The 16,987-nt window shown below is 44.7% G+C and overlaps 1 protein-coding gene across 6 annotated transcripts; it reads left to right on the forward strand.

Moving 5' to 3' along the window:
* Positions 1–8,745: 8,745 nt before the first annotated feature.
* Kgd4 (alpha-ketoglutarate dehydrogenase subunit 4) lies at positions 8,746–16,987 on the forward strand. Of its 6 annotated transcripts, none has more exons than XM_076916277.1 (5): positions 9,089–9,346; positions 12,193–12,235; positions 12,746–12,809; positions 14,744–14,925; positions 16,449–16,987. In XM_076916277.1, the coding sequence occupies exons 1-5, from the start codon at positions 9,339–9,341 to the stop codon at positions 16,464–16,466; spliced, it is 315 nt and encodes a 104-aa protein (XP_076772392.1). In that variant the 5' UTR covers positions 9,089–9,338; the 3' UTR covers positions 16,467–16,987. The 6 variants fall into 6 exon arrangements, with proteins under 6 accessions (XP_034379572.1, XP_034379573.1, XP_076772394.1 ...); XM_076916276.1 differs by having other exon boundaries at positions 9,094–9,346; positions 14,738–14,925; positions 16,449–16,695; XM_034523681.2 differs by lacking the exons at positions 9,089–9,346; positions 12,193–12,235 and adding an exon at positions 8,746–8,897 and having other exon boundaries at positions 14,738–14,925; positions 16,449–16,695.

Here is a 16,987-nt window from a genome sequence, read left to right on the forward strand (position 1 = left end):
TCTTTCCAGCCTAAGTTGTGGCATTTTTCAGGAGATGGAACTTCATGGAGGACCTGAATCATGGGACCAGCCTTGAGGTTTTGTAGTCTGCTCCTACTTCCTGTGGGTTCTCCAGTTACTGCCTGCAGATGAGATATTACCAAATGTCTTACACTCCTGATGCCATACCTTCCTTGTGAGCATCAAAGAGTTATTTATTTATTTATTTATTTATTTATTGTATGTGAGTACACTGTCGCTGTCTTCAGACACACCAGAAGGTGACATCGGATGCCCATTGCAGATGGTTGTGAGCCACCATGTGGTTGCTGGGAATTGAACTCAGGACCTCTGGAAGAGCAGTCAGTGATTTTTTTTTTAAAATTGGATATTTTATTTATTTACATTTCAAATGTTATCCTCTTTTCTGCTTTCCCCTCCTGCTCTTAACTGCTGAGCCTTCACTCCAGCCCAAGCATCAACTGTTGTTCTCTCAAACAAACCCTTCCTCCCTTCTTTTTGTTTGTTTTTCTGTTTTTGTTTTCGTTTTTATTTTTCGAGACAGGGTTTCTCTGTGTAGCCCTGGCTGTCCTGGAGCTCACTCTGTAGACCAGGCTGGCCTCAAACTCAGAAATCTGCCTGCCTCTGCCTCCCAAGTGCTGGGATTAAAGGCATGTGCCACCACGGCCCGGCCCCTTCCTCCCTTCAGTTCCTTCTTGTCAGATATTTGGTCAGAACAACAAGAAAAGACACTAATGCAGGTGTTATCTGATGACATGCTTTGACATGGGTTGGTCATAACTAGTGGTCCAATAATTTAGTTAATTAATGCATTCCAAAGATTGTACCTTGTAGTTAAAAACATATTATTTCGGATAAGAAATGGGTGATAATAACTATTAAGAGGACTGTCGGGGTCTGGAGAGATGGCTCAGTGGTTAGGAGCGCTGACTGCTCTTCCAGACGTCCTGAGTTCAATTCCCAGCAATCACATGATGGCTCACAGCCATCTGTAATGGGATATGATGCCTTCTTCTGGTGTGTCTGAAGACAGCTACAGTGTACTCATATACATAAAATAAATAAATCTAAAAAAAAGAAAAAAGAAAAAGAAGACTGTCTTGGGGTTTTCCTGCTGTGAAAAGAAACCATGACCAAGGCAACTCCTAAGAACATTTTATTGGGGCTGGCAGCTTACTGGTTCAGAGGTTCAGTCCATTATCATCAAAGAGGGAGCATGGTGGCATCCAGGCAGGCATGGTGTAGGAGGAGCTGAGAGTTCTACATTTTGTTTCGAAGGCAAACAGAAGACTGGCCTCTGGCAAGCTAGGACGAGGGTCTTAAAGCTCACACACACAATGGCACACTTCCTCCAAGGCCACACCTTCTAATAGTGCCACTCCTTAGGCCAAGCATATTCAAACCATCACAAGGACTAATGAGAGCCTTGGATAATTTTAGCCTTGCTCTACATCATTCCAACTCTCCGCAAACCATGGAGGCTCTGATCAACCAGGCTGCAGAGTCTTGAACATGGTGTGACTTGCAGGAAACTCCAGTTCATACCAGTTCACCTAGATAGCACATCTAGGTGTGCTTCCAACAGTTCAAAGACCTGACTTCTCAGACCTCTGAACACTCAGCCAGAGAGCTGCTATCCCTTTAAAAGCCAGTGCCCGTCCTCTACCTTTCCTTTTGGCACACAGCTAGCCAGAGGCCACTTAATCAGACATGCCATCCAACCCTGAGGCCAGTCTGATAGCGAGACTCCTGCTGCATCCTGACCCAGATGTTCTCTAAGGAGCCGGAAGAGTTAGCTGACACACGGGCAGGAGACAGAAGATGCCTACAGAACTAGATTTTAAGGATGTTTTATTTAGAGAAGCCATGGCATGGGACTGTATTAAAAGGTGGTTTGTGTGGGTGCCTGCCCTGGAATACAGGATTGAACACTCGCCAATGACACTAAGGTTTGGTGCATACTTCCTGATACAGTGGCTTCTAGAAGCCCAAAGAAATTATCCAACACTGAGCTAAACACCTGGATTGTAGCAAGTGTGGAAGAAGGGATTGAAAGGCCTTCTCAATCCATGGGCCACGTGACCCACGCGGCCCACGTGACAGGGGTCGAATGTCAGATATCCTACATACCATATATTTGCATTACGATTCATAGCACTAGCAAAGTTACAGTTATCAAGTAAAAACAAAAATAGTTTTAGGGTTGGGGGTCACCACAGCGTGAGGAACTGTATTAAAGGGTTGCAACATCAGGAAGGTTAGAAGCACTGGTGTAGAGAATGCCTGGGATGCACATTGGTTTATAGAGTGCCCGCCTAGCATGCACAGGGCCCTCGGATCAATCCCTAACACCATGTAAACCAGGCTGCATACCTATAATCCCAGCACTCAAGAGGAATATATGAGAAGATCAGAAGACCAAAGCCATGTTCACTCACCTTCATTGCAAGTTTAAGACCAAGTTAGGCTACAAAACACCCTGTCTTGGGGGGTGGGGGAGCCCAGGGAGGGCCCAGAGGGGTAGTTCAGTTGAGTTTGAGTGTGGCTGCTGTTCTAGAGAGCCTGAGTTTGATTTTCATCACACAGCCATGTGTAACTCCAATTCCAGGAGGAGCTGATGCCCTCTTCTGACCTCCAGGAGCACCTGGCACACAAGTGGGTCACAGATAGAACTGGCCTTCAGACCCTAGCACATCTAATGCCATGATGGAAGTACCATTCATCCTTGGAACCCAGCAGGAAAGCAGCGACACCTGCCACAAGGAAAACAAACACCTAATCCATTAAAGTCAGTAAGTTCTGGAGACAACTCTGAGTGGACTAACCTTGCATTTGGCGTCTGTCTGTAGTTCCTCTTCAATGAACTGTTCTCGTTAACTGAGGTGTGTCAACCTAGGGTATGTTTTTGTTTGTTTGCTTGTTTGTTTGCTTAAAAGCTCACACTGAGAAAGGCTTGGGAGTACATGGGTTCAAAAACCTAGTATAGTAGCCAGCCAGCTAATAAAGACTTTTTATTGGCTTGATGCCGTGTCCGAGTAGTCTTCTCTGGTAGATACCTCACAACACAGATATTCATGTAGGTAAATAACTAATATTCAATTTTTTTAAAAGATTTATTTATTTATTTTACTCTGTCGCTGTCTTCAGACACACCAGAAGAGGGCATCAGATTCCATTACAGATGATTGTGAGCCACCATGCAGGTGCTGGGTATTGAACTCGGGACCTCTGGACGAGCAGCCATTGCTGTTAACCGATGAGCCATCTCACCAGCCCTCAATTTTTTTTTCATGTTTCAGAAGTTCAAGGAAATGGGTCTACTGGAGAGATATGCTTTATTCGGGGTTTTTTGTTGTTGTTGTTGTTGTTGTTGTTGTTTGTTTGTTTGAGATAGGGTGTAATGACAATTCTGGAATTTTTGTTTCCCATTTATTTATTTATTCCTTTTTTTTTTTTTAACAGTCCAGACCCCAGGTCTACCCCCTGACTGCTCCACATCCCACACCTCCTCCCCACACCTCCCCTCCATCTCCAAGAGGATGTCCTCACCCCCAGCCCCACTCCACTAGACCTCCCCACTCCCTGGGGCCCTAGGTCTCTCAAGGGTTAGGTGCACCCTCTGACTGAGTCTAGACCTGGTAGTCCTCTGCTGTATATGTATGTGTGTGTGTGTGTGTGGTGTTCATATCAGCTGGTGTATGCTGCCTGGTTGGTGGCTCAGTGTCCAAGAGATCTCAGGGTCCAGGCTAGTTGAGACAGCAAGTCTTTCGTTTCCTTTAAAAAAGAGAGAGAGAGAGAGAAATATTGTAAGAATGTGGTTTTTGTTTTAATCCCAGGTGTACCAAAGATCAGCTATCATAATGTGTAGCTTTTTTTGCAGGGTGTGTGTGCGCGCACGCATGTGTGTTACAATTACTGTGTACCCTTGGCTGGCCTAGAACTCACTGTGTAGACCTTTGAAACAGGGTTCAAAGATAATGGTGGTAGTTGACTGGTGGTAAAGATAGAAAGATAGTGGCCAGTCAAGTACAGATAGGCCAGCTTAGGCCAAGAGATAAGCTGTCAGGTCCATGCTAGCTTTAAGGTCTCCCATGTGCAGAGAACTGTTACCATTCTCCTAATAAAATCTTCATTGTAGGTGTACTTAAACCCTATGCATATTCTTGCATCTTATACATCTACTTATCTATAACAAGCTGAATTCTGGGTTAAACCGGCTTCTGTGAAAAACATACGCCTCTCCTAGAAGAACCAGCCTGGGGCAGGGGAAGGACAGAGAAGAGGAATAAGGCCCATGGCTGCCAGGATGGAGGCTGTTGCTGCTGGTCTCAGCCTGAATTTTTTGAGGGGAAGGTGTATTTATCTATTTTGTGTGTGTGTGTGTGTGTGTGTGTGTGTGTGTGTGTGCATGTGTGTGTATGTATACATGTCACAGCATGCCTTCAGAATCAGAAGACAGAAGGGGACCTGGGGATGGGGTTGAACCCAGGTCATCAGACTTGGTGTCGAGGACGATTTCTCATCTCATCTGCCACAAGCCTATGCAATTTTTTTTTTTTTTTCGAGACAGGGTTTCTCTGTGTAGCCATGGCTGTCCTGGAACTCACTCTGTAGACCAGGCTGGCCTCGAACTCAGAAATCCGCCTGCCTCTGCCTCTTAAGCGCTGGGATGGCATGCCTATGCTTTTTTAAAAGACTGTCTTCCTGTTTCCTTGCTAGTCGTGACTCAGCTCTTCATGTTGCTCTACTACCATGTCCCATCTGAATTCTGTTTCAGGAGCATAACAGTCCAGACTGCTGCTGGGTAGAGACCTCAGGGAAGCTACCGACTTCTCTATAAACTATTAGTTCTCAACACGGGGGTCTCTCTCAACCTCTTTGGCAAACCTCTTACCCCCCCCCACCAAAATATTTACATTACAACTTATATAACAGTAGCAAAATTACAGTTATAAAGTAGCAACAAAAATCATTTTATGGTTGGGGGTCACCTCAGCATGAGGAACTGTGTGAAAGCACTAGGGAGGTTGAGAACCACTGCTATGAACAGTAAAAACTGGCTACTACAGGAATTAATAACAGCCCAAGATGGTTTGGGTTCTCCATCTGCAGTATTTCGTCTCTTCACAGTCATGAAGTCCTGGTGTCAATCAGCGGCTGAACCTTAAACATGGACATGGCTTTAGGACACTTTAGTGTGCATCATCATACAGAAGAAGAACATAGTTTTCCCTGGTTGATTTGACTTGAAGCCGTGAGTTAAGATGGCCTCTTACTTCTTTCCTCCCTACAGTCTCTGGCCACGAATTGAATTTAGGATGTCTCGGAATTATTTCTGACTACAGACACCCCAGACTATGAGAACACAGAGAGAGCAGCCATGACAGGCCCAAGTCCCACCTTCTGCCACCAGTTTTTCTGCTTAACAGACCAGGCCCATAGTGGAGCCGTCACACCTATTATTGTATTGGGGATGATTGTCCCAGAGGGGTGAGTGGAGGACGATCCACTGCAGCCATTCTAGGGCATTGTGCAGGACGTTTGTTCTTTCCAGCAGAACTCCAATAAGGCGGTTACCGTGCCTAACCTCTGCTGAGAGTTGGAGACCAGCCTGAACTACATAGTAAATGCCAGACTAGCCTGACCTACTACCGTGTGAGACCCTGTCCAGTGGGGTAATACTGTAATCCCAGGACTTGGGAGGCGGAGGCAGGAAGATCAGAAGTTCAAGGTCATGCTTGGCTACATAGCAAATTTGAGGTCAGCCTGGGTTACATGCGACTTTTTCTCAAAAAGATGAAAGAAAGAAGGAAAGAAAGAAAGAGAAAGATAGATGGACAGAAAGTCAGCCAGCAGAAACAACTCTGTGAAGTAAATTTCCCCGACCTCCTATTCGTTTTCTCCATGCTCTCTGTTCTCACCTCTCAAGAGTGGAACCATGGTGGCGTACATCTGTACTTCCATCACTCAGAGACAGGAAGCCGATCTCTAGTTTACACCAGCCAGGTCTACATAGTGAGTCCTGGGCCTGCCTGGGCTATGTAGCTTGACACTGTCTCAAGGAAAACAGAACAGCCCCTCTTAGAGCTCAGATCCTTTCCAGTAGAGCTCCACTGCCAGAACTAGGAAGCGCTGCGTTCACCCCCAACACGTTGTCTAGTACTGAATTGGGCCAAAGTACAAGGCTGAGTCAAGGTCGAGCGCCCGAAATCTGCCAATGCTTGGCTCAGCTCTGCTCTCAAAGGAGAAAGTCTTTGCTCTCATGCGATCCAGCTGGGCGAGCATAAGGCTTATAATGTTAACTACACTCCCACATGTCCTGTCGGGAGGCTCTGCGAAACCCCGCCCCTTCTTGCAGGACCGAGGGTTAGTCCTTATTCCTAAATAGGCAGGGTAGGGGGTGGGGTAGGAAGAAAGGGAGAGAGGGGGAGGGGGAGGGGAGAAGAAGAGGGAGGGGGAGAGGGAGGAGGGAGGGAGAGAGAGAGAGAGAGAGAGAGAGAGAGAGAGAGAGAGAGAGAGTCAGAGGTCATGTGGAATTCCACCTTGCTTTGGAGACAGGGTCTCTCACTAACCCAGAACTCAGAACTCATCTGATTGGTCTAGGCTGGCTTGAACTGGAGTTTTCATGCTTACATAGCAAATAGTACTACTGGCTGAGCTATTTCTTGGCCCTGGCTTGGCGGGGGGGGGGGGGGGGGGGGGGGGGGGGTTGCTCAAGAGCCACCATAAAGAGGAGGGTCAGAGGATAGCATGTTGGATGTGGTTCCCCCTTCCACCACGTAGATCATAACTCGGGTTACTCATTGGGCTTTGCCGCAGGCACCTTTTCGGGATGAGCCATCTTACTGGCCCTGGTTTGGTTTTTCTTTTGAAATAGGGTCTCATATTGTCCATGCTGACTTTGAACACACTCTGTAGCTGACTTTAGCCTCGAATTACCGACCCTTCTACTACCACCTCCCAAAGATTGGAATGATAGGCATATGTCATTAGTTACATTCATTTTACTTGGTGGTACTAGGGATAGAACTCAAGAGCCTTGGACGTGCTAGCCAAGCTTTATTTGTATCCTCTAAATATGCGTGGATTGTCCTTTAGGCTTGGTTTGTGTGTGTGTGTGTGTGTGTACTTACATGAGTGTACTGGTGTGTACCCATACGCACACCCCACCCACCCACAAATAGTTGTGAACTGTCATGTGAGTACTGGGACTTGAACCTGGGTCTTCTGAACAGCAACAGTGCTCTTTCCTGGTGAGCCATTTCTTCAGCTCCCTCCACCTCAGGCTTTTTTATGTTTATTTTTACTTTTTTGAGACAGTGTGTCTTGTTAAACTTGGAGCTTGCTATTTCAGTTAGACCAGCTGATTAGTAAGCCCTTGGGATCAGTCTGCTTCCCCTCCTTCTCAAGTAATGGAGTTACAGATTCATGCCTGGTTTGAGTGTATGTGATATATGTATGATGTATGCATATGTCGGGGTGTGCCTGTGCTCATGTGTATCTCCTGAGATCAGAGAAGGATTTCTGTTGTTTTGTCTCTCTCTGCCTCAATCCTTTGAGACAGGGTTTCTCACTAGACCTGCAGCTAGGCTGGAAGCCAACTAGCCCCAATGATCTGATCTTCCCCTCTCCAAACCTACACAGCACTCTGGCTGTAAGGAACCAATAAAGATGCAGAACACACATTTCATACCCAGGAATCACATAAAAACACAAAACCAGAATCTGTATTATATATGCAAAGGATACGTAAGGTTGAAAGAAAGTGTCCTGACTTAATGTTATGAGACAAAGGACTTCCAGAGATGCTACTGAGTTCATTTTGAGTTATCTATTTACTGCTTGGCATGAGGCCTACCCTTAAGAGTGGTTTGTTTCCCCAGTGAGACTTCCTTGAAAAAAATTAATTTTTCATTTGGGAGTGGCTATCAACTGGAGATAGCTAGCTTCTGGGTTAGGGATTGGGCACGTATGCACTCTTTTTCAGCTCGAGCCCTATCTGCTGCATATCCTATGCATCCTGCCACTGGCTTTGTAAGTTTCTGTGTGTGCCAGCCCTGTTGTATGTAAAGGCCTTGTAAGTCTCTGTGTGTGCCAGCCCTGTTGTATGTAAAGGCCTTGTAAGTTTCTGTGTGTGCCAGCCCTGTTGTATCTAAAGGCCTTGTAAGTCTCTGTGTGTGCCAGCCCTGTTGTATGTAAAGGCCTTGTAAGTCTCTGTGTGTGCCAGCCCTGTTGTATGTAAAGGCCTTGTAAGTCTCTGTGTGTGCCAGCCCTGTTGTATGTAAAGGCCTTGATTCCTTGGAGTCCTCCATCCATCTCGTCTCTTAACACTTTTTTTCTATTCTTTTGCAGAATTCCCTGAACCCTGAGGGGAGGTATTAAATGGAGACATTCCTTTTAAGGCTGAGTGTTCCAAGGTCTCTCATGATGCATATGGCCAGGCTGCAGGTCTGGGAGTTTGTTCCCATGTGCTACAGGGAGAGACTTCTCTGAGGATGGGTGAGCAAGAGAGGGATCTATGTAACTCCCAAGTTTTAATAAAATTGTTCGTATTAGGAAGCCACAAGAGGTGGTTTCAGATTAAATTTTGGGCAGTGCTGAAATTAGAAACTAGCTATCTAGGAGGGAAATGGTCCTTAGATAATTTGGGATGATAAAACCGGTTGCTGCACAACGTAGTAATTGAAAGGCCAGAGGTGAGTATCTGGGCGGGAAGAGAGGCGGGGCGGACACAGAGGGGTGGAGCTGGCCCTTATAGCTCCTCAGTGACATCACACAGGCTCCGCCCCACGCTGCCCACTCCCGATACTTCTGCCGCTCGCCTGCGCCCCGGAAGCTGCCCCTGCTCGGGGGTCATGATGGGCAGCAAGATGGCTTCCGCCAGCAGGGTCGTGCAGGTAAAACCTGGGCCGCTCCCGCGCTTGGAAGGGAGGGAGGGATGGTGCAGACGCAGCGGCAGCGCCGGGAGGAAAGGCGGTGCCAGAGAATGCCTCGTGACCACGGCCGAGGAGGGCCAGCGGGTGTGTGTGTCTGAGAATGTGGAACCTCGGGCTCCAGGTGACCGGGAGTAAATAGGCTCTGGCGCCCAGGGTTCGAGGCCCGCGGCGGGTGGTGGCCTCTGGTAGCGTCGGCTCGCGCTCGTCGGAGGTCCGAGGACTCCCCAGCACCTCATTAGCCCTAGCAGTCTGCGGACTACGCTGCCCTCCAGCAGTTCGGCCAATCGCCGTTTAACATCTTCCGTGACGTTCGCCAGCCAGCCAATCCGGAGGAAGGCCGTAGCGGGGCGGGGAAGGAAGCAAATCCTGGATCTGACCTGGTGTCACTTCAAGGACTTGGGAATGGCCGGGTAACCGGCCCCTTGGGCTGCTTCCTCACCTTTGAGCTGGTTAGATCTGACCTGTTCAGGCTCCTGGCTAGAGATGCGGGAGTAAAATACCACACTATTTAAGTTTATTACTTACTAGTATGTGTGTTTCACGGTTGGTTTGCCAAGCCTTTCTCTACTATGCTTAGATAGGCAGCTATGGTAACATTGCTAATCCACCCATCCATTACTAACTCTTGTTACTAACATCCATTACTAACTTTTGTATCTGCTTCTCCAGCTGTGGTCTCTAAATAGGAGAGGTAAAAGTTCGTGAGTAAGTGGACACAGCCTTTATAATTAGAGAGGTTTTTTGTTTTGTTTTTGTTTGTTTTGTTTTTTGAGACAGGGTTACTCATTCCCTTGGTAGGCACCGAGCATTGAGTATGATTCTACAAGTACAGAATAGCTGACAAAGTTTGTTATCCTATATAACCTCATACATCAATAATGTGTATATAACTCAATCTGGAGAGGGGAAAGGAGCAAACATGGTGGCACACACCATTAATCCCAGAACTCAGGAGGCAGAGGCTGGCAGATCTCTTGTTTGTTTGTTTTCGAGACAGGGTTTCTTTGTGTAGCCTTGGCTGTCCTGGAACTCACTCTGTAGACCAGGCTGGCCTTGAACTCAGAAATCCTCCTCCTGCCTCCCAAGTGCTGGGGTTAAAGGCGTGCGCCACCGCTGCCGGCTGCAGGTAGATCTCTTGTGAGATAGAGGCCAGCCTGGTTTACAGAGTGAGGTACAGCCAGAGCTCCGTAGTAAAACTATGTCTCAAAAAAAAAAAAGTTGGTGTGTATGCAGGAATTGATATAGCAAAAGAATATAGTCAGTAGAGTGATAAGTGTATGAAGACTTGCTTGGAAATCCTTATTTGTCAAGAAAATATAATTTAAAACCAGGCGGGTACTACACATTCACCAAAATAACAAGTGTCCTTTCGGACCCAGGGCCTCAGGCATGCAGCCTACTTCTGCGCTACACTCGGCCCTTGTTATGAAAAGATTGACGATACCCAGTAGTGACATGGGCAGAAGGCCTTGAAACTCAGAGTGTCTGTCTCTACCTACAAAGCAACTTGTCTGAAAATGTTCTGAGAGGACTGAAGAGATAGCTCAGTGGGTAACGTGCTGTCTGCATTGGCATGGACCCATGGATCCCAGCCCCCACACTGACTCTAACCACAGCCTAGAGAGTGAGAGGTGGAGACTGGTAGGTCTCTAGAGCGCGCTGGTTCCCTAGATTGGTGAGTTGTGGGTTCAGGGCGACTGAAGGAGATCCCGTGTTGACTTTTGAGCCCCACATGCATGTACACACCACAAATGCACACACAAGCAGAGGCATAGGAATCTGAATTTGAAGCCAGCCTAGTCTATATAATGAGTTCCAGGACAGCCAGGGCCATGTAGAGTCCCTTCTTAAAGAAAGAAAAGGAAAGATAAGAAAAGAAAGGAGAAGGAAAGGAAAGAAAAGAAAGAAAAATATAACTCTCTGGCTGGCATTGAGGGCTCAGGGATGGAGGGGACTTGTTTCTGATGACCTTAGTTTGGTCACGGGGTAGAAGGAGGGAACGAGCTCCCGAAAGCTTACCCTGTGATGTCCACACACGTACACACACAAAATAAATAAGCAAAAACGTTTTAAAATGTTTTTCTAAAATATACATTTCTGTAGATAAAGAAAAAAGCTGAAATGAAGATTCGACCATTTTAATGGATTTATAGGCTTAGGAATTACAGATATTCTCAGCTAATTTATATTTTTTCTATATTTTTTTCCAGTTTTTATATTTATTGTGTAGTCAGAACAAATGTTTTGTTGCTATTTTGTCTTTTAATTTTTTTTTTTTAAGATTTCTTTATTTTGTGTATATGAGTACACTGTAGCTGTCTTCAGATACACCAGAAGAGGGCAACAGATCCCATTACAGATAGTTGTGAGCCACCATGTGGTTGCTGGGATTTGAACTCAGGACCTCTAGGAGAGCAGTTGGTGCTCTTAACCTCTGAGCCATCTCTGAGATTTTGCTTTCTCAGTAGTAACCAATAACAGTTAATAATTAGATTAGGTTGAAATCTTGTTCAGTAGAAACTGCCGTATATACTTCTGAATAGAGGGATAATTGCCTAATGGCCCTTTTCCTTTAGGGAGCTGAGTATGAGCTATAACTTAGAATAGTATGGCAGTTGTTGGTTTTGTTGCCTTTACTCAAATATAAATTTTGAAATATTTTTTAAAAATTGGACAGCAGCCGGCCAGTGGTGGCGCACACCTTTAATCCCAGCACTTGGGAGGCAGAGGCAGGCGGATTTCTGAGTTCGAGGCCAGCCTGATCTACAGAGTGAGTTCCAGGACAGCCAGGGCTACACAGAGAAACCCTGTCTCGAAAAACTAAAAAAAAAAAAAAAAAAAAAATTGGACAGCAAATAGAGCAGTTTTGTTTGTGTGTTTTTTGATTTGGTTGGTTTCTTGTTTGTTTGTTTTGGTTTGGTTTCTAGCAAGTCTTATGTAATTCTGGCTGTCCTTGAAGTTGATATATGTTGTCCAGGCTGGCTTTGAACTCACGGAGATCTGCCTGCTTCTGCTCTCCTGTGTGCTGGGATTAAAGGTGTCTTAGAGCAGGTGTTTTTAACTGCCCAGTGTTTGTCATGAAACTGTTGAGTAGTAGCAGAACACGGGAAGTCATACTTGATATACAAATCAGGAAATTTCCACTTCTTTTTTACCACTCTGTAAGTCAAGCAGCACAAGGTCACATGGTCCTCACTGCTTTTACTTGATTATTTTTCATTTTTATTTATATGTATGTTTGTTTGTCTGTGTGTAGGAGCCTAGAGCAGGTATCAGATCCGCTGGAGCTGGAGTTACAGGTACTTGTGAGCTGCCTGTTGTAGGGTCCTCTGCAAAAGTAGAAAGTGGTCTTTGAGCATCTGTCCAGCCAGTTCATTGTGGATTTTGTTTTGTTTTTAACGTTTTATTTATTATTGTGATGTGTTTGGAGGTCAGAGGACAACTTCTGGAAGTCAGTTCTCTCCTGCCACTCTGGTTTCCAACTTGTCAGGTTTGCTTGGCAAGTGCTTTTATTTTTAATTATGTGTATGTATGTATGGCATCTGTGTGAATGCAGGTACCCAAGGAGGGCAGAGGTGTCACATCCCCTTGGGGGTGCAGGCAGTAGTAAGCAGTCCCGATGTAGGTGCTGGGACTTGAACTCGGGTCCCCTGCTAGAGCAGTACAGTACATGCTCTGAGCACAATGAATCATCTCTCTACCCCTGAGTAGTAGTTTATTTTAATGAAGGTATTTAATTATGAGGACTAGTGTGTTGTTGCTTTTGTAGTTAATGAGGTCGTGTTTACCCACGTCTTATTTTCCTTCAGGTAGTGAAGCCACATGCTCCATTAATAAAGTTCCCTAACAGAAGAGACAGACCTAAACTCAGTGGTAAGTTGTATTTCATTTACATATTTTTTAAATGTGCCCATCATATTTAGAATGAATATTAGAGGCAGTATTTCTCAACTTTATAATCAGGTAGGTTGTTGGGGTTTAGTTCAAAATATTACCCAAGAAGTATACAACTTTTGGTGGGGTGGGGGATATAGAGTCTTACTATGTAGCTCCGGCTGACCTGGAACTAGATATGTAGACCAGAGCTTGAACTCACAGGGCTCCTCTGCCTCTAAGTGCTGAGATTAAAGGTGTATATCACCACATCCAGCTAATAATTAACTTTTTATTACACCTGTTACATTTATTTTTAAAGATTTATTTATTTATTTATTTATTTATTTATTTATTTATTTATTGTATGTGAGTACACTGTAGCTGTCTTCAGATACACCAGAAGAGGGCATCGAATTCCATTACAGATGGTTGTGAGCCACCATGTGGTTGCTGGGAATTGAACTCAGGATCTCTGGAAAAACAGTCAGTGCTCTTAACCACTGAGCCATCTTTCCAGCCCTTATTGTATTTTTTTAATAAAGTAAAAAAATTATGAGTATGACTGTTTTTCCTGCATGTATGTTATCTGTACAACATGTATGCCTGGTGTCCACAGAGGTCCTAGGAGGGCATCAGATCCCTGGAACTGGAGTTAGGGACAGGTTTGAGTCACTGTGTGGGACCTGGGAATCAAACACAGGTCTTGGAAGCCAGTGCCTTCAGTCATGGAGCCATCTCGCAGTCCCTGCAGGGGATCTGGGGAGACAGGCCAGTGCTTTCAGTCATGGAGCCATCTCGCAGTCCCTGCAAGGAATCTGGGGAGACAGGCTTAGATGATGTTTTTCAGGGAATCAAACTTGTGTCCTTTAGAAGATGAGTGTGACCTTCAATGGTTGAGCTGTCTCTCTGGTAGTCACTTCTTTTAAAACTTTCCTCACTTTATGTGTTCAGTGTGTGCGTGTGCGTGTGCGTGTGCATGTGTGTGTTATTGCATTAGATCTCGCGTGTACCCTTATTACAGTGCATGTGTGGAGGTCAGGACAGCTTGTAGGAGGAGCCAGGGCTCCCCTCCTACCACGAGTGCCAGGGATCAAGCTCAGGTTGTCAGGCTTGTTGGCAAGTACCTTTATCTTCTAATTTACTTTTCTTTAAACACTGCTGGGCATGGATGGAGGCACTCCCCTGTAGTCCTAGTTACTCAGAAAGCTGAGCAGAAGGATCAGTTGAACCCAGGAATTCAAGGCAAACTTGGCCAACGTAGTGAGACTTCATTATTTAAAAAAAAAAAAAAAAAAAAATGCTGTAGCTGTGGCGCAGTGATTGTTGGCTTATCTCTTATAAGAACTTGGGTCCAACTCCATCACTGCCGGACCCAAAACAAAAAAGATAACTTTCTTTCAAAAAGAATATTACATGTATATGTGTGTGCGTGTGTGTGTATGTATATATATGTTTATGTGTATGTTTATGTGCATATTTATTACATATATATGTAGTAGTTCATGAACTATCTGTATAGTGGTGCATACCTATAATTTTAGAACTCAGGAGGTTGAGGAGGAGGATTGTTAAAACAAATTGAGAAATGGCATGATTTATTTATTTAAATAAAGTTTTGTTTATTTAATTTGTATGGGCATTTTGTCTAGATGTATGTCTGTGAATCACATACATGCCTGGTACAGAAGAGAGTGTCAGACCCTCTGGAACTGGAGTCACAGACAGCGTGAGCTCCCCTGTGGGTGCTGTCAACTAAGCCTCCCTCCTCTAGAAAAGCTAAGTGCTCTTAACCTCTGAGCCATCTCACCAGCCCCAATAACTTGTTATAAAAGATGACTTGATTATTCAGTAGTAGATAAATCAAAAAGTACCATTTAAAGATGCCTGGATAATTCTCTAATTAGTATTTTTGTTTTTAATTTGAGTCTCAGAAGCTTTGGGATCTGCTGCACTACCCTCCCACTCTTCTGTAATTTCACAGCATTCTAAAGGAAGCATGTCCCCAGATTTACTGATGCATCAGGGGCCACCAGATACTGCAGAAATAATAAAATCATTACCTCAGAAATACAGAAGGAAACCTATGTCTCAAGAGGAAATGGAATTTATCCAGGTACGTCGTTGTTCTCTCGCACAAGACTGTGCACAATGCCCATGACATTTGGGTTTGCAATTCCTCTCTTTGTTTTGTCAAATGGGATCATAGCTAAGGGAGATGAAGAGACAGGCCAGGGCACAAATCATGGCTGGGACCATCAGTAAGTATGGAGGATGTCTTAGGGTTTTACTGCTGTGAACAGACACCATGACCAATGCAAGTCTTATAAAGGACAACATTTAATTGAGGCTGGCTTACAAGTTCAGAGGTTCAGTCCATCATCATCAAGGCGGGAGCATGGCAGCATCCAGACAGTCGTGGTACAGGAGGAGCTGAGAGTTCTACATCTTCATCTGAAGGCTGCTAACAGAATACTGACTTCCAGGCAGCTAGGATGACAGTCTTAAGCCCACACCCACAGAGATACACCAACTTCAACAAGGCCACACCTCCTAATAGTGGCCACTCCTGGCCCAAGCACATACAAACCATACAGAGGACATGAAGAAACAAAACCATACAGAGGTTTGAGATGTAGCTCATTAGTAGAACTCCTGCCTAACATGTGCCAAACCCTGGGTTCAGTCCCCACAAAACATAAAACCATATGAAAAAAAGCCCTTTGGGTGAGAGATTAGTAAGTTTTCAAAGTATAAAAGGCTTCTGAGACCATGGATAAATTTGAGGGTAACTGATGTCATCAATCATCTTTTTTTTTTTTTTTTTTTTTTTGACACTGGGTCTCTCTATACAGCTCTAGTTGTCATGGAAGGTGCTAAGACCAGGCTGGCCTCAAAGTCATCAGAGATCTGCCTGCCTCCCCGTGCCACATGCTAGGATTAAAAAGTCACCACTACACCCAGCTTTGCCATCAATATTGAGTCCTTTCTAGATCTGAATTTATAACAGTTACCATAAGTGCCTCCAAAGTATGTTAAATCTAGTTCTAGTTCCCCCGCCCCCGCTGAGACAGGGTTTTTCTGTGTAGCCTTGGCTATCCTGAAATTTGCTCTGTAGACCAGGCTGGCCTCAAACTTGGAGATTTCACCTGCCTCTGCCTCCCTAGTGCTGGAAGTGGAATTAAGAAGTGTGAGCCACCACTACCTGGCTTCTTCTTCTTCTTCTTTTTTTAAATCAGGAGCTGGAGAGATAGATGACTCAGTGCTTAAGAGCATTGTTTTCTCTTCCAGAGGACCTGGGTTCTGTTCCCAGCACCAACATGAGAGCTCACAACTGTCTGTAATTCTAATTCCAGGGCATCTGCTCCCCTCTTATCTGTTATTTTATACATATAAAAGTAAAATTAAATAAATTATTAAAGAATCATAATCAGTTTAAAAGAATCAAAAGCTGTTTGGGATTGGTGGCTCGCAATTGTAATCTTAACTCAGGCAGGAGGATTGCCATGATTTCCCAGAGGCCAGGCTCGGTTAGAGTGAGACCTGTCTCAAACAGCCAGAACTGGGAGGTCACTTTTTATTGTGCAAACAATGGCCAGTTTCGTATGACCTCATTGCTTTATGCCTTTTTTTTTTCAGCGTGGGGGTCCAGAGTGATCGTCGTGGCTGCTGCTTGTCAACAGACAGAAGGATTAGCTTTACAATAAAGGACTTCCACAATGTTAAATGAAAAGTCATATATTAAACAACCTTAATAAATATTCTGTAAGCAGGATGAAGTATAGAAACTCCAGGTGGTCACTTGTATCTCCTACGTTATGTATCTTGGTCAGCTTCCCCACAAGCTGACCTGTACACTTATTAAAGTCTACATTTTTAAATGCTAGCCTGTTAACTTACTCTTGATTATGAAGTGTTCCCAGTGATGAGCTATTAAAAGCACATAGTAGCTAATAAAGTCCCCTTTTCTGTTTGTTTAGATGTAAAGATAATTTATGAAGATAATTACTGCTATAAGGAAGTGTTTCCCCTGAAATTAGATGAGGATCAGTGAGATATTTCTATTGTTAATTCTCTGATTTTTTTTTTTCATTTACAAGGTTATCTGAATATAACTGATGTGACCATACCTATTCTAAGTAATAAAAATGCAATTTAAATAAAAGCTGGCCATGGGA

This window comes from Arvicanthis niloticus, chromosome 19, assembly GCF_011762505.2.
Source record: "Arvicanthis niloticus isolate mArvNil1 chromosome 19, mArvNil1.pat.X, whole genome shotgun sequence".
NCBI lineage: Eukaryota > Metazoa > Chordata > Mammalia > Rodentia > Muridae > Arvicanthis > Arvicanthis niloticus.

Bases quoted from the DNA above. Each gene is read 5' to 3' on its own strand.
- Kgd4 (XM_076916276.1), top strand. The intron at 12,236-12,745 runs GTACTTGTGAGC...ATTTTCCTTCAG, and splicing joins CGCTGGAGCTGGAGTTACAG to GTAGTGAAGCCACATGCTCC. The intron at 12,810-14,737 runs GTAAGTTGTATT...TTTTAATTTGAG, and splicing joins AGACAGACCTAAACTCAGTG to TCTCAGAAGCTTTGGGATCT.